The 20,622-nt window shown below is 31.6% G+C and overlaps 2 protein-coding genes across 2 annotated transcripts in view; one reads left to right on the forward strand and one right to left on the reverse strand.

Moving 5' to 3' along the window:
- LOC126809474 (nuclear pore complex protein Nup205) overlaps window positions 1–11,536 on the forward strand; it is a 30,178-nt gene extending 18,642 nt beyond the window's left edge. Inside the window, exons 23-37 of the mRNA XM_056099157.1 lie at window positions 11–256; window positions 638–781; window positions 1,173–1,280; window positions 1,833–2,080; window positions 2,580–2,771; window positions 2,987–3,269; window positions 3,617–3,709; window positions 4,215–4,366; window positions 4,763–4,954; window positions 5,379–5,494; window positions 5,763–6,046; window positions 8,157–8,411; window positions 8,722–8,802; window positions 10,004–10,170; window positions 11,399–11,536. Of these exons, the coding sequence (XP_055955132.1) occupies window positions 11–256; window positions 638–781; window positions 1,173–1,280; window positions 1,833–2,080; window positions 2,580–2,771; window positions 2,987–3,269; window positions 3,617–3,709; window positions 4,215–4,366; window positions 4,763–4,954; window positions 5,379–5,494; window positions 5,763–6,046; window positions 8,157–8,411; window positions 8,722–8,802; window positions 10,004–10,170; window positions 11,399–11,536 (2,699 nt within the window). The remainder of the gene's footprint in view (window positions 1–10; window positions 257–637; window positions 782–1,172; window positions 1,281–1,832; window positions 2,081–2,579; window positions 2,772–2,986; window positions 3,270–3,616; window positions 3,710–4,214; window positions 4,367–4,762; window positions 4,955–5,378; window positions 5,495–5,762; window positions 6,047–8,156; window positions 8,412–8,721; window positions 8,803–10,003; window positions 10,171–11,398) is intronic.
- Window positions 11,537–15,221: 3,685 nt separating this feature from the next.
- LOC126809648 (protein O-mannosyl-transferase TMTC2) overlaps window positions 15,222–20,622 on the reverse strand; it is a 43,811-nt gene continuing 38,410 nt past the window's right edge. The window contains exons 9-13 of the mRNA XM_050534318.1: window positions 20,405–20,526; window positions 19,847–19,928; window positions 19,364–19,478; window positions 18,770–18,833; window positions 15,222–18,294 (exon numbers count right to left, since the gene is read on the reverse strand). Of these exons, the coding sequence (XP_050390275.1) occupies window positions 18,109–18,294; window positions 18,770–18,833; window positions 19,364–19,478; window positions 19,847–19,928; window positions 20,405–20,526 (569 nt within the window). The 3' untranslated portion in view covers window positions 15,222–18,108. The remainder of the gene's footprint in view (window positions 18,295–18,769; window positions 18,834–19,363; window positions 19,479–19,846; window positions 19,929–20,404; window positions 20,527–20,622) is intronic.

Below are 20,622 nucleotides of genomic sequence, written 5' to 3' on the forward strand. Positions count from 1 at the left end.
TGTATTACAGGCATACTAGGTTCACCTAAAACATGTCTTCACTCTATATTAACATTACTAAATGATGGTGTTGGTTCACGTAATGGTCCAACATGTTTAACACAAACACCACGTCTAGCTGAATTATGTTATCATCTGATATATATACTATGTGCTAATAAAGATACAACTTCTCCTATATTACGTTATCTACGAACAGCTCATGATTTCTTGTATAGACAATTACAACATTTACCATTTAAAACAGATGAACGAGGTAGGTGTAGTTTTGGAAAATAATTATTGTTAGGAATTTGTAAAATGAATAAAATATTACTTACTTAAAATCAGAGATGTGCTGTAAAAGTAGTTAAGAAATATCTTATCGATACTGTGGAGTGGTTTCGATCCCAAGCTTGTACGTGACAAGGGTCACCTGTCCAACCCCCATGGTTTTCTCCGGGTCCTCTGATTTCCTCCCACTGCTAAAGACTGTTGAAATATTGAAATAAAAAACTGTACCATATATGGCCTAGTCTGTGTTGTTAAACACTTAAACCCCATTTCTCTCTCTCTCTTTAAAATAATCAACTATCATTTCATATTATATTTCATTTAATGTTACTAAAACCATGATTTATCTAACATATGTTTCTAGCATCCAATTGTGTTGGTCCACAGTCCTGGTTGTTGAAGACTGTGGCTATAGAGTTAAGACTAACATCTTTGAATAGACAACGTTCACATACACAAAGATTATTACATTTATTACTGGATGACTCAGATGAAGCACCAAATTTTGGTTTGTATAAGCTCATATTCTTTGATTTGTGTATTATAAATCGGTGTTATTTATCATTTTAATGAAATGAATTAGTGATTTCAAACTTCATTCTTCATCTTCATGTTCAGAAGAACCTTAGACTAACCAAGTTTATTCAAAATCCAAGCACTTTATAGTCAAATCAAAAAAAATATTTTATACTGACCGGTGAAGATCTCCAAAGTAATCATGTGTCTTTAATGTTTTGCCGTTGGTAGAAATGTTTTGAGTGAATTCTGTCTGCCAGACAAGACTTGGTCTACTTTGATAAGTGAAATTCACACCATTTGTTATGGTTTTAAGCAAATGATATTATTAATTATTACAGCTATACATGCTGGTGTAACTGATGTATATTATATTATTACAGCTATACAGGCTGGTGTAACTGATGAAACAGATGTATCAGGTTGGGATAGAGAATCTTCTATGTTTATAAGTGGTGCAGCTACACAAAATAAAACTATAGCTTCTTCAGGTATATTGTCTAGTCATATCCCCTACACAGTTTTTATTAAAATGTCAATACATTAACATTCTTAAGTCATCAAGTTCTAGCCTAGTGCTATAAATCAAGAAAACCAAATGAAAACATGCTGGAATTCTCAAAATGTTGATTTGATATGGGACCAGCTCTGATGACAATAAATTTAAATTCTATATTCTAAGATATTTGAATTGGCATCTGCACTTACCAAAAATACAAAGTCTGTGATATTAAACTTTGAAGATGGCATACACTAAAACTAAATTTTCTGAAAAATCCAATTGAAAGTTATTAACACAAATATAACAAAACACCATAGCATCCAAAAACAGTGAATTCTGTGAATTTCTGATAACCTTTTGCTTTTAGGTGTTAAGAAAATAAAAAATAAGTCCTCTTTGAAAGCAAATACGAGTATGCTGGAAACTCACAAATGCCAATTTCGCATATTTTGGGCCGTATCTGAAATAAGGGGTCTGCGACAGAGCTGGTCACATATACAATATTTTGAATTGAAGTTACATGTAATTCATTTTATTTTAGGTAAAAGAACAAGGAGAAAGTTATTGTGTTTGCTAGATTCAGTTAGTTTTAATCAAGATTATCCAGAACAACTTCAGCTTGATTTCTTTGATCCTAAACTAATTGAACAAGTTATATCTAATTGTGAGAGTAAAACAGAAAATGATGTCATATATTGTGAAGTACGAACTTTACATCGTATATTGATGTCAGAGCTTAACAATCAACAAGGTAGTTTAATGGCTGGACAGAGACCTTTAATCATGGGGGTATGTTTACTGTATATTAAATATTTAACTTTCTGTGTTCCCCTAACACTGTCCCATTCCAGATTCAGTTTACCAGACTTCTTTTCATGGTGCTTTTGTGAGTTGATTACAGATCAATTTCAGATAACTTCAGCTGTACTCTCAGAAAGCTTGTTATATTTTAGAATGACATCGATTCCTGTATTATATTGAAGAAGAAAACCTATCTAAATAACCTGTGGCTGAAATTGAAATAATAATAAAAAAACAGTCTGCCATATGTTAGTCCTAAAATGACATGCCTGTGTTGACTAGATGTTAAACATAAGTTTTATCTCTCTCTCGGGTCTGGATCTAGAAATATTATGTGTGTTGATAAATGTTTGAAGATCAATCAAGGTATGTAAACATTGAGTGACATTTGTCGAAATTTTGTGCCATATATGTGTAACAAAAGCATTGGGGTATGTATGAACCTTGTGATACAGGGATAAACATTAAACAATTTCATTATTTGCAGGAAATCCAACAAATATTAGGTACAGTGGTATTGAGAAATAAAGTTCGTGGAAGTCTTTATACCAAAAGACAGTCATTTGAAGCATGGCGTCAAGTAGCAGAAGTACTATTAACAGCATGTCCTGAAGATGTATTAAATGGTGAAACTAGACAAACAGTTATTTTTGAATTATTACAAGATCTTCTGTTAAAAGTAAGTTGAACTTTCTCTCCATTATCTTGAGTGGAATTTGAAATCCCATCTCTTGTTGACTATATGAATATAAAGTACAAGGTTTAAAAATCAAAAAGGTAAAAGAATTCTAAAGCTAAAAATATTTAATGCAAAAAATAAATCCAGATTCAGATATTAAGCAATTAAACGTGTCCTTTGATTGTTTGATTTCAAAAATGTTCTAAATATTTCAGGTAGCTACAGATGATTCTCTACCTGAATTAACTGCCCCTGTTGCTGGTGTCGTGCTCACTCTGATGGCCAATCTCCTTCAGTGTTTTATATCTGATGTCAGCCAATCAGAGAGAGTAACACACGCTACTGGACAGTATGATAATACTGGGGCTGGAGCTGGTGATGCACCAGGCATCAGATTAACTCGGTCAACATGGAGTCAGTCAGCTGGATCTAGAACTTTATTTGCAACATCTTTACAAATAGTATTGAAGGGACTTATTGACTATATTTTAAAAACTAGTAGGTGTTGATATTTTTAATCTATTCACCTGATTTATCAATTTTCTCTTGGCTCGTTGTAAACTGTAATACTAAATTTGTAAATTCTATATTGGTAATGACAGAATCTCAATCAAGTCATGTGCAATTGAGTTATGTCTGTATTGTGAGTAGAATCAAAACATAATCAAGCAAAGGGAATTTGTTACGGTGATGATGATTGGTGGAGGATGGGGATATTATTGTATTTAGGTAGTATAAACACTGTTGCCCTCAAGTTTACTCGATTGTAGTCTTAAGTGAATTTGAGAATTCATTTTCAGAAAATTGGACCAAGTATTCCCAAGAATTTTCTATTATTATTTTAGGTGCTGGATCTCAGAGAGTAAGAGCAAATCTGTATGGGGCTTTACTGTATTATCTTCAAATAGCACAAAAACCTGAAACATTGCAAGTCAAAGGTAAAATTATATATTTCTTGTTAGGGAGCTTGTAATTGTTTTGCATATAGTAGCTGGTCATCATCTTTCCAATACCATGCGGGCATTGCTATTGGTTGATAAGCTTTTCATTGTGTACAGGTAATCAATGTCCCAATATTCAATATTAAGCAGCAAATATAGACTTTATTATAACAACATTGGTTAAAAATTTATTGAAATCATCCAAAGTTAACATTACTTTCTATTGATTTCACACCACCATCTTTATTACATTTTATTCAACTTTCAATACCTGAATAAATCTACAAATATCAAAGTTAAAATAGTATCTAACCTACCTATTTGGTTTAAATCATCTACTTCTGCCACATCGTGTCTTTTATCAAAGCTGTACATATACTATTTATATAGAAGTAAGAATCAAGACAAGTTGGCATTATATCTTACAAACAATAGTGTGTAATATATAAATATCTTTCTAATGTTGACTGCATGCAGCTAAGGTATTTGATTTATATTATAGATGATAATAGAACAGTTAGTCGTGTATTAGGATCATCAGATACAGAATATGAACAGTTATCAAAAGAGAATTTGTCTACTATAATGGCATATGGTGATAATTTAATGGATGTTGTATGTAAAGATGCTTGTGATGGACATGATATAGGAAGGGTAGGTTATATTTTATATTAAACTATAATGTGTTACCTTTCAATAAGAATCTAATTGGCTCTATCTGTATTAGATATATAGAGGATATTTGTCGTTTTAGAGTGAATAACATATTTTATTTCATCGAGAAGCAAGAAAACTTATATTTTCACGAATGCATAGCATGAGTGAAAATATAAACGTTTTCTTGCTTAGAGATGAAATAAAATATGTTATTCACGACAAAACGACAAATGTTCTATTTATTTTATGATTTTACAATCATTTTAGGTAAAAACAACATAGACTACTTTAGCCAGTGGAATAACACTTTTATTTCACTGATAAAACGCGGTATTCCACTACTGATCATAAAAAAAAAGTGTATATATTACAGATATTAACTTTATATTATAGATGCTAGCTCTATCTGTATTAGATATGATTGTATCAACTGATGTATATCAACAATGGTTAACCTATCTAAGTGGAAAAGGTTATCTGCAACATTTAATAGATAGTTTATTACAAGATGATGTAGAATTACAGAAAATACTTCGACCTAATCCAGACCAAATACGTGTTCTCTATATTTATCAGTCAAAAATGGTAAGGTTTGCTCAATTTATTTTTGCATTTAACTCAATATTTTTTCAGATAGTTATTTTTGAAATTCAACAATTTTCACCATGTTTGATATTAAAAACTATCTGAATATTATTTTCAATGAGGGGGTGTTGGATGGCCGAATGGTTAGCATGTGCATGCTGTATCATGAGGTCTGTCATTGAGTCAACTGGCATGGTTTCAATTCCCCGGTTGTACGTGAAAAGGAGTAGGGTCGCCTGTTCAACCTGTTGGGTTTTCTCGGGGTCCTCCAGTTTCCTCCCACTGCTAAAGACCCATACGCATAAGTGAATTATTGAAATAAAATTAAAGCACATGTTAATCCCGAAATGACCTAGTAGAGTGGAGGTTAAACTCTCTCTCTCTCTCTCTCTCTTCAATGATATGGTTTGTTGTTTTGTTCCAGAGTTTATTGACTAGATTTGGAGAAACAACTGCTGGTGCTCATATATTAATTAGATGTGGAATCATGCAGAAATTATCAGCCTGTTCATTTTTTGACCTACGACCTGACAGTGACAGGTATGTCGGTAATTTATTTAGACAAGAGAATTTTAAAACAGAAGTATAGAATGAGGGACCACCTGAGACTTCTACTGTACTCCGTTCTCCAACACTTAATAAAGGGAACATCCACACACAATCTCCCTTAAGCCAGACGAGTGCACAAAAGAACAAAACTAGTAGCTTTATGAGATAGATCTGGGATGGCTACCTGCCACAATATAGATTTCCAAGAAAATTTAAGATATGATCCATTTAATAATACATTATTATATATTTGTTTTAGAACTGTAAATGCGGGGAGTACAGAGAGATGTGATGATGAGTTTATACCAAATCCATTAGTTAGATATCGTATATTACTATCATCAGCTATTAAACTATGTCTAGCTGTATTAACATCTGTTGGTGTAGAAAGTAAAGATATAGCTGCTCAAGTTATGTTATTTGTTGTTACACACAATGAAGTATTTACTACCATATTACGTGACCGAGGACCTAGTTTAAGTTTAGCTGCATTAAGAGAATTAGCTCTCACTACATCTCTAATATCTAGAGCCAACTATCATAGTAAGTATTATTTTTAGGAATTTAAATCCTGTTTCTGTTCTACATTTTGGTGCTGCAGTCTTATTAAAAGTATACATATGTTTCTGTCTGTTTGGGTCCAATACATTCCTTCAATAGGGTTTTCAATATACCAGCTCAAGAGCTAAAGTAGGATGTCGGCTTATAGTCATGTATGTCTTTTGTGCTTTAGAAATTTAAACAGAATATTCAAGCACTGTCCCAAGATTAAATAAGAAACCTGCACTGTCTATAGAAAATCAAAGGCACTATTATGTTTATGTCACAGACCCAAAACACAGTTTTCTTAATTAAAGATACATTATGGGAGATTCGATAACGAGTTGGCAGTTTTCACTATGATAGTTAAAAACTAGATAATGTAAAGGCAATTTGCTGAAAATTTCATTCAAATTGATCAACTATGAACCGAGAACTAAGCGTTTGAAATTTCCGCCTAGCCTCGATCATCATTACTAAAGTCAGTACGATAAACAGCATAGTCTCGATTATCCATTTAATCGTAAATCGTGAAGGAAAGTTGTCATAAATCTCATAATCCACTGAAGATCGCAGACTTGATTATGGTCTGGATAGATTAATTTATGTCTAATTAATAATTTAGATAACATTTCAGGCCTAAAGAAAGACCTGCAATAGACAGATTTAGCTCTTGCATAATGTATGTTTAAGATGAGTTTAGTGACGAGCCAAATAAAGAGAATGAAAAAAAAACCTTTTAGTTTTTTCACTGCCTGGTGCTGTTGTCTTTTGTTATGGAAATGAAATCTTGAATTATTTTGTGTTTGGAGTATGCTCATTTAAAATAACCGAATTCAAAGATTTTTTTTGCTCCCCCTCCTTTCGAAGAAAGCAGGGGACTATTAAAATGGGCTCGTCTGTCTGTCCGTTACACTATTTGGGACACAATAACTCTCATTCTAATTGAGCTAGAATGTTCTAACTTGGTGTAGGTGTTAATTAGGTCAATGCCTTGATAGAGTTCGAAGATGAGCATTTTCTGCTTGGGGTAAGCAGAGATAAGCAATTTGATTGGTTGATGCTTTGGGACACGAGAACTTTAGTACTAATTGAGTGAGAGTGATGAAACTTGGTGTATAGTTTCATTACATCAATACCTTGACTAGAATGTTCACACTTGGCGTAGGTGTTTATTAGGTGAATGCCTTGAGTTTGAAGATAAGAATTTTCTGCTTAGTGTAAGCTGTGATAAGCAATTTAATTGATTGATGCTTTGGGACACGATAACATTAGTTCTAATTAAGTGAGAGTGAGGACACTTGGTGTATAGTTTTATCACATCATTACCTTGACTATGTTCGATAGTGAGCATTTTCTGCTCTGGGTAAGCTGAGCGATAAGCAATTTGATTGGTCGATACTTTGAAACACAATAACTCTCCTTCTAATTGAGGTAGAATGTTCAAACTTGGTGTAGGTGTTCATTAGGTGAATGCTTGATGGAGTTCGATGATAAACATTGTCTGCTTATGGTAAACAGAGATAAGCAATCTGATTGGTTGATGCTTTGAGGCACGATAACTTTAGTTTTAATTAAGTGAGAGTGATGGAACTCCAAGTATAGATTTATTATATCATTACCTTGACTAAGTTCGATGATGAGAATTTTCTGCTTAGGCTAAGGAGCGATAAGCAATTTGATAAGTCAAGACTTTGAACATAACTCTGATTTTAATTAAGGTAGAATGTTTAAACTTGATGTAGATGTTCAGTTGGTGAATGTCTTGACTGAGTTCAATGATTAACATTTCGAGCTAAAGCTAAGCAGAGCTAAGAAATTTTATTGGTCGATGCTTTGGGACAAGATAACTTTGATTCTATCTGATAGAGAGTGATGAAACTTGGTGTATAGTTTGATTGCTTGATACTTTTGAAAAAAATAAATGTGCGATTAATTGATATGTGTCATCTATTTATTTCAGGATTTCGGCGGGGAAATCAGCCTCACTGTTGGCTTGTTTATTCTGTAGTGTTCTTCAGAACTTTATAAGATCAGTTAAACATCATTAAAATATATTTTTTCAAAGTCATATAATTGAGACTGCATGTGGCATATTTGATACCTTTTTCAGCTGACCTAGGTTCAGAATACTTGGATAGTGAAACAGCTATTATAGAATTTAAAGGTCACAGAGCAAGAATTCAAAGACAGATGCTGTCACTTCTACCACGCTATTGTTTCTCAGAGAAATTTAGTAAACAGTTACGTAATATGGACCAAACACAACATCAAGGCAATATTGATGTACAAGCTGGTATTATTTTGGCTTTCCAAGAAATCTCAGCTAATCTAATATCTTATTGTAAATCTCTACTTACTGAATCAGGTAAATATTGTAATTCAGTAAATATCAGCATTATATTGTAAATCTCTACTAACTGAATCCCATAAATATGGATATCGTATTGTAAATCTTTGCTAACTGAATCGGGTAAATATCCTATCTTAATTCAGTAGATATCAGAATTATATTGTAAATCTACTAATTGAATCCTGTAAATATTGAGATCATAGTGACAATCTCTACTAATTTAATCTGCAAAATATCAATTGAAATTTAACACTGTTTATTATATTTTATTGCTGTTTTATTTGTGACCATGAATGTTAAATATATAATGATTTATTTTGAACAGCTACCAGTAGTCAGTATAGTAGAATATTGTTTGGACCATGTTTAGATGAAGCTGGTGCTAGAGATTTACAAACACTTGATGGTAAGATTACTAAACCTTCTACACAACATTATTTATTTTGGGTTTTAATTATTTGTAGATGATTTGATGTATTTATTATTAAAAAAGAGAGAGAGAGAAAGAAATGGGGTTTAATGTCCACTTCACACAAACTAGGTCATTTCGGGACCAACACATAGTTCAATTTTATTTCAATATAATAATTTGCTTCCACGTAGGGGTCTTTAGCAGTGGGAGGAAACTGGAGGACCCGAAGAAAACCCACGAGGTTGGACAGGCGACCCTACTTGTCACGCACTACCGGGGAATCGAAATTCCGCCAGTTGACACAATGACAGGCTGTATGATACAGCGCATGTGCTAACCATTCGGCCATCCAACCCTCCATTATTAAAAGAGGGGAGTGAATAGTCAAAGAATGTTGACCAACAGTTAACCCTTAACCGGTCGACGTCATGACGTCACGTGGTCAGGCTAAATAAAGGCTCCTGTGAAATATTTTGTATGCCTATTTCAATCGACTACTGTCGAATAATTATAAGTGATAGACTCTTGACATCAATAAAAAAGTTAAAGGGGGTAAGTTGATCTATAATTTGCAAATCATTCTAAGTCCTTTTCATGAGAAATATCATCTCCAGAATCGGTGTTATCAATATAATCCGAGTCGGAATCATTTATAAGTATTTCAACCACTTCGAGCGTCTTTAACCTTTAACCTTAGCTGTATAACATTACATGTTTTGAAGTTATTGTCATGTAATTGAAGATTTCAAAAATAATGGAAGATTTAAAAAAACAATGGAAGATTTCAAAAGTAAATATTTAAGAAAGAGTGTGAGCTGATTAAAACATTAACAAGTGTCTTTGGTAGTAGCTAAACTTATAAATTTCTGAATCTTACCTATCTTGTTAATGTTACAATATCAATCTTTACAAACATTATTAACTTGACATTCCATATTTTTATCGAAAATGGTACCGGTACCAATATTACGATCAGATGACTTTGAAAGAAGCTGAATCACAATTTAATTTTGACTACTTATTTGACCCAATTAATATATATTCGGTTTTATCAGGGATGAATTTTAGAAAAAAAAACTCAACATCTATAACTCAATTTTTTTTCAAGTGATAATGATTTGGAAATAAATTCACAACTTTCTACAGCATGGGGCATAATTTTATAATGATTTTATCAATGTTTTATATTTCGTAGATTATTCAGTAACAAGTTTATCAACAACACAGACACCTAATCTTGGAATTATAATATATCAGTTAAAACAGAGTACTAATCAGTTTATGACTGTGTTTGATAGTCATAGACAACATGAACAAAAACTAGCTAGTCTCTCAGACCTTAGTACAGATGATTTAAAAGAGGTAATAACATTTATTTACTGTATTTTGTGTTATCAGTATTTGGTTAATTTATTTTCTTTGATTACTTCATATTCCTCAAGTAATGGGAACGAGCATTATCACCTCATAATGTGTTCCATGCTTAAATAGCAATTATGGGTGATGGCCAATCTATACATCTTCTCTATTTTTAAAAATGGAAATCTGGAAGTAACATTACTACTATAATTGGATATGTAGATCAGGGTTCTTAATCCATTTTGAAACCAACCGACCAGAATTGGGTAAAATGAGGTCCTGGTCTCGGTTTTAAAATTTTAAGCTTCCATTCCCTTTAATATTACCAGACTTCAACAAAAATAATTCTTGGTAATTTGTTATGGAGAATATCGTATTCTACTGTATGTAATTACCACAAAATTACAACAACAAATATTTAATTCACGTACTGGCTTGAAATTCATGTCAGTAATATTCCTGAATCAATTACTGTATTTGTTTTTTTCGATGGATATAAGCTGATACGGCACCATGGTATTTCTTTATAACACAATTTGTAGGGTTCTTTTCTATCAAGTAACTTGCAAATGTTTTTATTCATTCGTCCATTATAGACACACGGCACAGTGATCACGCGACAACCATAATTGAAATGGCTTTAAAATTAGATATTCATAATATATTATTAATGACTGTTTCAAAGTGTATTTGGTGTTCTACCCAAGAATTATATTCAGTTGGTCAGTGAAGCCATTAAGTTACGATCCAATTATTATTTAAATATCTACCGGTACACCTGGAATTCATATGGAGCATCGAAGGTGGGCAATAGATGCACAATCCATGTCGAGATCTTCTTCCTTCGATTGCCATGTGGCTTATTTCCTTACTGAACCTGTTATGAATAATCAGCAAGCTTCTTTGTTATTTTTACTGGATTATCAAAATTACTGTTACTCATGCTAAATACTTGGATTATGAACCATATGGCCGATTCTCACTAAGGTATGACTTTTATCGTAGCCGACAAGCAAGTTGATTGACTACTTAATTAACAAGTAATAATTAACCCATTGTAATTTAGCCGAAAGTAAATTGGTTTATGATACGATAGTGACCGGTTCATTGTTTTACCAATCGACTTGATTGAACTTCTAGTGGCTAAAGCCGACAAAAACAGCCATCCCTTGTGTAGATGTAAATCTAATGTTCAGGTTTATAATTTATATATTACAATTTGTTTCTTTAGTTTTCAACTGTTGGTAGCACTGAAAAGATGTCATCGCAGCAAAGACAACTCTTAGCCAAAAAACGACTACAGCAGATTGTTAGAGTTAAAACTAAAGAATTACAACATCTAGCCTGTATCCTTTATAGTCTATGTTAATAACCATATTTAGGTAGTTACACTAGAAAGAATCAGTTATCTTAATTCCAGAACATTTTGACATTATTTATATTTTATTGAATATAAAGATTTAAATGTAGATCAGATTAGCTCTTGACATTTTGAATAGATGTCAAGACCAAATAATACTCATGAACAGTACTTTGTAATCAAAGATCAAACTTGTCAATACTCTATTCCTTAATCCTGAGTGAACAGATTTAAAAAGATATTGGACTGAGTTATATTAAGATTATAGTGTTTATATCAGAAATAGTTGAATATCTTTGTTTTCCCTGAATATTTGTTTTCCCTAACCAAGTGTTCAGTTATAATAGAAAATTGTCTGTTTATTATATGGAGACATCTAGAATATTATTTATTACATTGTGTACCTGTCAATCAACAACCATTGGCCTATCAATCACACATCAAACGACAACACCAAATAAGGCGGTTACAAGGTAAAATACTGTTCTCTTGTTTTAGTTTTATTATACGTCCACAGTCATAATGTGGACTGTGGACGTATGTATATTGCCGTCACCCCTGTCTGTGTGTCGCCTACAGGCCGCAATTCTTAAGTGATCATTTTGCAACTTTACATACTTATTCCTTATACCCTAAGGATGGTTCCTATTGTTTTTGGTGCATGCCCGACCCCAAGGGGCAGAGCCTCACCAATTTCTTGTATTTGTTTGTCTACAGACTGCATTTCTTAACGTATCATCTTGAACCCTGAGGAACATCCCTATTGTTTGTAGTGCATGCCCAACCCCCAGGGGCAGAGCCACACCCATTTTCTTTTTGTGTGTCACCTACAGACCACAATTCCTTATCAATCGTAGTTCATTTAGGTTCCACTTTCCACAAGATTTTTACAACCCACCTTATGGTGACAAAAGTTTCATTTGATTTGATTATGGCAACACAGAGCAGTAATATTTACTAGAGTGCAGGTGCTCTATAGATACATTATATAATATTACATAATGTTAATCCAATGTACAGATATAACAGGAGCATCATCTGTATTAGAAGATTCTGGCTTAAATAGATCAGTACTAGAAGAATCCATGCAGGGCGTAACTAAAGAGGAAATAGATCTATTAAAACAAACGGCACCAAGTCATGTAAATGAATCCTTGTTTAAAAAGATACAAGAAATAAATCAAGTAAGTTTGTGATTGTTTTGGGGTACCGGTATTTCACATCTTTTAGAAAATACCTTGACCAAAGTTTAGAAAGGCTTCTGCTTGGGAGATCTTCACTGGTCAGTAAAAAGGTGATTTAATTGTTTTCAGCAATCAGGGGGCTTCTCAATTGTGAGTCCGGAAGATTCTGAATTCAGTGATATGAAATTGTGTCTTGTCACAAAAAAACACAGGGAACTGGCCCATTGCCTTTAGGGGAAACTCTTTAGTGTCTTGCAGATTATATAAGACACTACATGTAAGACACTCTCTCTTGCAACACACGATAACTAAGCTAGTATTGTATTAAATAGACTATTTATTTTCCTGCTGAAAGTGTCTGATCATTGAAGTAGAAGCAGATTATTATTTAGTATTCCTTCCCCACATAAAATATCTAAATGTATATTATGCACACGAAAGTATGTGGTGTTAAGAGTATTCATGAATCTGTTTATTATATTTACAGGTTTACATTAAAAGTAGAACTCACTTTGGATTTACTGAAGCTGTTTTGAGAAGAATAAAAAGATTAATGCGTCTTCACACGGGTAGTTGAGGAGGAGGATTTCATAAACAAATATGCTATAATGGAATATATTACGAGATAAATTTGTGCAATTGAAATAAGACAAAATAATGTACCCAGTGGAATAAAAAAAAAATAATGTCAGCTGTTAATAACAAAGAAAAAAAAAAATCATGATAAAGGAGTGTTGTCTACATTCTGAACTTTGATTGTTATTGTTACTATGTGACTGATGTATTTTTGTATCAATATTCATTGAAAGAAGATATATAAATGATGTCCAAATAGATATAGTTGTTTTATTCATGTTACCCAGTTAAATCCATGTCCCTAGCCTAGACCCAAATAGAAGGATTGACAGAATATCTGTGTGTTCTGCATGAAGATTATTAAAGATACATTATGGGAGATTTTAATAGAGAGTTGGCCATTCTTGCTATAACATTTTAAAAATAGATGATGAAAGAATATTTTGAAAATTTCAGTCAAATTACTTTATTCTGAACAAAGTTATCACCATTGTAATTTTTGACAGTCGTTTGATTGACAGGCGTTAACTCCAAATACATAATTTCGATTATCAAGTAACATTTTCAATGACTGTGGTCCCGTTAGCCTCTTCGGTTTGAGACAGGGTTGCAATTCAATTCGTATCATATTTATTTTTACTACAAATTAAAAATAAGACTTTTAATATATAGATAAGAAGCAAAAGTTTGAAAGGAATGGACCAAAATCAATGAGGCATAATTATAGCCGACTTGTGTACTCTGTGTAACTGGTAGGTCTACGTAACTCCCGAAGCAGACAAATACTAGGAAACAGTGATCCAATGGGGCTGAAATTCAACTGGGGTGATATTAGCTGCGATGTTTATCAATTTCCAAGTGACAAAAGAGCGTATAATACCGACATTCAAACTCTCATTTTAACCACAACTAAATATAATATCAAGGCCGTATATATCGAACTTTTAAGTTTCAATCAAATTCAGAAATTGACTGACATGCGGCCTCGCTTCGTACATTCTATCATTTAGCCTTGATCTAAAATTTCCAGGAGTATGGCGTCAACGTAACGGTTAATCTCCGCCCACGACGCCATTTAAAAATTTAATCAATCAATGAAATCCTGTTCGAATCCAAGCCATCCGTGGGTCTACAGAGTTGATTTTGTGCGTGTTGTGTAAATAAAGATCTAATTTATAATTTCTATGACATCTGAAGCCTAAATAAAGACTTGCAATAATTAGATTTAGCTCTTGCATAATGTATGTTTAATGGTTTTAAAACTGAGTTGATTTTTTGATGTTCCAGAACATGATAAATATTTGATAAAATGCATACTTTCAAATGTTCCCAAGTGAAAGTAAATTAACATACAGTTTTTATAAGCCCATATTTTCATGTTGACGTATATTGTCATCCCTGTGGCGGAAATCAATTTTTATCCAATTTTGACAAAACTTGAAATATCTCCCAAAGATCTCTGTTCCTTTCGATATTGTCATGTATCGGACAGTAACTTCATGGATTATGGCCCACAATTGTATGAAAATCATTTTTTTTAGCTTGTGGACACTCCAGAGGTCATAATTTTTATCTGATTTAAAAAAATTTTTTGAATACATCACTGTTACACCATAACATTAAAATCGGACTCAAATTGCCCGACAAAATGGCCGCTTCACTTACACAAATAGTGTAAAAGTATATATAATACCAAGGTTGTGGACCGTCTGGAGGTCACAATTTTTATTGTGACAATACTTGTGCATATCAGACCATAACTTTCTAGATTATGGCCCTTGATTGTACTAGAAATTTTCTTTTGTTTAGCTTGTTCTCTGTCCATCTCTTGCAAAATGTGGGCATATCTTGCATGGCAACCACTTGTTTTGTGGCTTTAATGTATAAATTCAACCAATTTCTTCCCTGTTCACAATAATTTAAAACAAAAAGAGTTAAGTTTTAACAGTGAATTTAATGGTCATATTTAATATGTATTTATGAAGCAATGAACCAACAAAACAAAAGCTTAACAGTATATATATATATAAATCAAATTAGCTTTCTACATTCTTATATTGAAAATTAAATTATTTTAATGAAGTGAAAGAGGAATGGTTATATTTATCTGTAAGCTAATGAATATGAAATCTGACAACTACTTTATAATAAATCATGTATAAATATTTGAAATTTTTAAAGACCCAGTAGTTGTTCTTAGCGTTTAACGTCCGCTTCCACCGAAGGTGATATCGCAGTAGTACATACCAATGTTATTTATACATTTTTTTTTATAGAACTTAAATACTGGTATTCACAATTATTTAATTAAATGAGAACCTCTAACATTTGACTAATTTCCAATGCTTCATTTTGATGTTTTAGTTTTGACATTGTTCTGTATAATTGAAGCATGATATAATACAAAAATATAATTTACTAAACAATCCCAAAATTAAAAACAATGCATCTCCCAAACTATTTATTAGAATATGATAATCAGTATCTATTTTCAGATTCACTGTTCTGGGGATATTGGGACTTGGAACATTAAATTCATTTTCATTTAAGGAAATTTTGTCAAAAATAATAACCATGAAAGCAGAAACTGGAGTGCAGCAAAAAGTGGAAACTTTGAAATACATATTCATATTTGTCTGTAAGCAAGTCAACATTTAACACGACATACATATTATGCAGCTATATACTGAAAACAATATCTATAATACTGTTAAATGTATTACTTATCAAATAAAGAAAGTAAACATTGGGATTTATTTTAATATGCATAGAAATTTTAAATACTACATTATGATTATGCATAATGAAATACTTGCTGGATGAAAGAAATTTTAAAAAGATGTATTTTCAAAGACATCCACTAAACTCATATTTTATAATGTACAGTGACCCTGTATATAAACCGAATTTGTTCATTGGGTTTAATAGCAAATAAAGAGTGAAATATATTATTCTTAGAAATATATTAAAATATATGTGTTTTGTGAGATTCCCTGCACAGAGATGTATCATATATATATATATTAGTATTTAAAACATGTATATTAAAATCAAGAGTCAATTTATAAGCACTCACTAGATTTCAACAAGTCTGAAGGGAGAATTTATAAGGCCTCATTCAAATTTATGTTCAAAATTAGTGTCAACTTTTAGTTTGATATCTAATCTTTCAACAAAACAAATTCAACTGGGGATTATTTTGAAAAATGGAACAGGACATCTCATAATTTTCAGCTCCCCAAATAATTTGATCAACTTTTAACCTGTTGCAATACATTTGTAAATATCTCTCTATATAAATTCAAATTTTAAAATAGGTGCATTTAATGCTAAAACTACAATAAAAACATCGGCTAATCTTTAAACAATAATTGCAAACCATATATGATTTAGATGTAAGTAACCGGTAACAATGTTTAAAATTATCAAAGTGAGATCAAGGCCACCACACTCTATATGTACAATATCATCTAAAAATGTAACTGAATAGATAATTATAATGTAAAATCCACTATTACAGTTAAACAACATTGGCCTAAATTTACATATAATAAATTAATAATTATCAAATTTTTTTGAAGATTTTTTTTTTTAATGTGGGGCATCCACATTACAGTAAGCAAGTCCTACACACGGATTTCATCTAAAAATCAAATTCTGTAAATAATGCACTATGTATATGTAGATTCTTAGTAACCTACATATTTATGAGGTTAAACATTATAATAATATATGAGACATATATTATATATGAATTAATATACCTAATAAATATTTCTAAACTTGTATTTTTGTAAGTAATCATAAGACTGAATAATGTATATACAGGATTAAAATATTGTAATATGTTATTGTCTATATCAAATATAAAAGTATAATCAGAGTCCTTTAATGATGGACAGGTTTGCTTAATACAAATATAATAGGCATGATTAATATCACAGAAAACTTATGGTCGTTAAGATTCACAACTTTAATAATAGGTAAAAGACAGGGGTTGCAATAATTAAGATGATGAGTTTCATTGGGAAAGCTGCAGAGTCTGTGCATGCAAAAGTCTTAGAACATTTGCAGCCAATTTGTTTTAATTTTTAAAATGTCTATTGGGACTAAAACAACCTTGTTTGTGCAGGAATTTGAAAAGGGTTTAGAAAGACAATTTTGACAAACACCCTTTGTGTTTAAGGCTAAAAATGTTGGTCGGGACATTAGCTTAACAAAAATGAACAAAAATTAGGCTCACAAAATTTAGTAGTTACACCCTAACAATACAAATCTAACCCTGTACCTTAAAATTAGTTTTGTTAAATTTAATAACAAAAATGACAATAATCAGTATCTATCTAGTTTGAAAAGAGCACTATAAAATACCAGAATAAATCTAAAAACAAAACATACTTCAATGAGATTCAGTCTGTTAACAATCCATCATGTCAATTTTTAATTGATTCTGAAGGAAGATATACCAGTATTATATATTATCTATTAAACATCCATTTTAGATTCGATCAAATTTAAAATTTTAGAAAATAACTTAACTGAGAACAGAGAATTTCTTTTGTTTTATTATATTTCAATTTGTTCTAAAATTAACTAATAATTATATTATTAAATTATAAAAAAGTTTGTCACATACACCAACAACAAATTATACATACACAGCACAGTACAACATTACAAATAGGCCTACACCCAACCCAGTCAAAATGATACAGTTGATTCCAAGTTCTCATTAATAAAAATAATAGCTATAAAACTTAATATGGCAACAACATAATTTAACAATAACAATATAATAATAATAATAATAATATAATAAACCTATTGCTGGTCTATAGTACTTGCAGTACCTTTCTGGTTCATTCTATTCCTTAATTTCTGTAAGTTAGTTTTGGTTAAAGCATCATCTGGTTTCAACCGTAGTGCTTCAAGATAACTTAACTCAGCTTCCTGGAACTTTTCATTAGTATGTAACATTGCACCTAGATTCATATGAGCTGTAGGCACCTATAATAACAAATATGTCTTTATCAATATAGCTTAATACAATAATCATAAAACAAGAGTCAAAGCTCTTTACCATATCAAATGTGTCACTTCACTACAGTTTTCAAAGAAATGAAGACGGTTATAATCCATACAGTGGGCTACGAAGGAAATTTTTCCCGGTCAGTGGCGCTACAGCCTACTCTTATTTAGAATTCCAATTGTCAAGGCTTATTTTACATACAATGTGTACATGTGACTCAGTTTTGCGTCCCATCCGAACGACTAGACACCATCCTTGATGGCCCTCCATTTTGCACCATTGACAAGGGGAACCATGATGTAAAATCCTAGGGAACTTTCTGAGCGAACACCAGGATCGAACCCCGGACCTCTTGGTTAGTGAGCCAGTGCCTTACACAGAATGTGGCATAGACATTTTTGTGGAAAATTTGACACTTATGTGTTCAGAGTTCACAAAATATTTTCTACTTACATTTGGTTTTATTTTGACTGCTTTTCTATACATTTCTTCAGCATCTAAATTATTTCCAATTTGTCTGAAATCATGATAATACTTACATTATGGTAATATACATTAAGATTTCATAAATAAGAAATGGCAAATTCTTAAAAGGCAAAAATTGTTAGTGGCATTCATATATTATGAATTATCAAGACTAAATGAAGAAACAAGTATGGCTATAACAACAGCATATTCAGTATTAACCCTTTGAACATGAGCTGTCAGATTTCCAACTGTGTCCACAGTACGGTTCTTTGCCCACAACCATCACTTCGTACGAATGGCACCATAAAGTAGAATATTGGAGATAAACCAAGAAAGTAACAATGTAGGACAGTTTGTGTCACTTTTATATCATTTAATTGTGTTTCCAGATCTTTACAACAAAGATTTGCCAGCAGAAAACAAGTTGGAAATACAGTCCCAGGTACTTAGTGTAGAAGCAATGGAATTTTTTGTGACTTTGCAGTCAAAGAGACAACAAATTTTAAGTCTGAACATTTTCTCTCTAATAGATTTAATCTTTTATTAAAAAATTTGATAAGGAATAACATAAATAAATACCTAAAGACATTAGCAGCATTGAAGAGAAGTTCAAAATCATCTGTACTTTTACTTATAGCTTTTCTATACATAACAGCAGATTCTTTATCTTTACCGATTTCAACTAAAAACTGAGCTGTAAGACAATAAATTTACACACTAATATATAACTAAAATTATGTGAAAAGATTATGATTCTACAGTTTTACTTTACAACTAATGTTCATTAATAAAATGAACTATCTTATAGGTATAATTCTATGATGATTAGTGGATAACTGACAAAACACTGACAACTGAGATTAATGTGTCATTCTTACTTTGACAATCATAATTATGAAAGCAAACATGACAAATCCAAGCAAAACATGATTTAACATTTTGCTCTGACAGCAGAAACCTTTTTTGGGATTCGAAAGTATACTAATGATCAGTCAATCTTAATACAATATTTATGTTTTGATATTAACTTATCTTCTGTGACTTATATATATATATAGTTACCATAGTGATGTAAAACAGAAACATCATTTTCATCTATCTTTAAGGCTTTTTCAAACCATTGTTCAGCTTCACTGATTTGTTTCTGAAATATGAGTATTAAAGTTACAATTTCATATTTTCTAAGAAAGTCAAAACATAATAATTTCTATGTCTTTTGCTCAATAGGTTGTCAACTCATTATTATACGATCATAGGTGTCATTCTCACACTTAAAACTCATTTACACCGGAAATAATAACACGATTACCTCCCAATTACCTCCCTTGTTGTCTATTCTCCACCATGCAGTAGCGATTTTCAAACGTTTGAATTTGAAGAGGAAAATGATATTTTTGCCAATTTCTCAACTGGCAATAGTGAATTATAGGATTAATAGGACTATTCTTTAACAAGGTAGGACTGTTTATAGATACCATCTATTTTAAGGCTTTATTTTAATAAATTTTAAAAATATAACGTAAAAATATGAAATTGAAACTTTAAGAAATTATACTTCAAAAACAACAAATTTAAAAATGTCCATACTGTCACACTCAATAATAATGTTTTAAAATTTACCTTCTTTTGTAGAAGTTTTCCCATGGTTAAATGAGCGGGAATGTGATCAGGTTTAGCTTTCAGTGCTTCATTAAACCATTTAGCTCCTTCATCTAACAGATTCATTTTGACATAGGCTTCACCTTTATAACACAAAAATAAGAATCTATAAATATCATTAAAGACAGGTTGCCAGGCAATGATACATACTCCCACAGAAGCGAAGTCGTCCGGGCAGT

This window comes from Patella vulgata, chromosome 2 (assembly GCF_932274485.2).
Source record: "Patella vulgata chromosome 2, xgPatVulg1.2, whole genome shotgun sequence".
Lineage (NCBI taxonomy): Eukaryota > Metazoa > Mollusca > Gastropoda > Patellidae > Patella > Patella vulgata.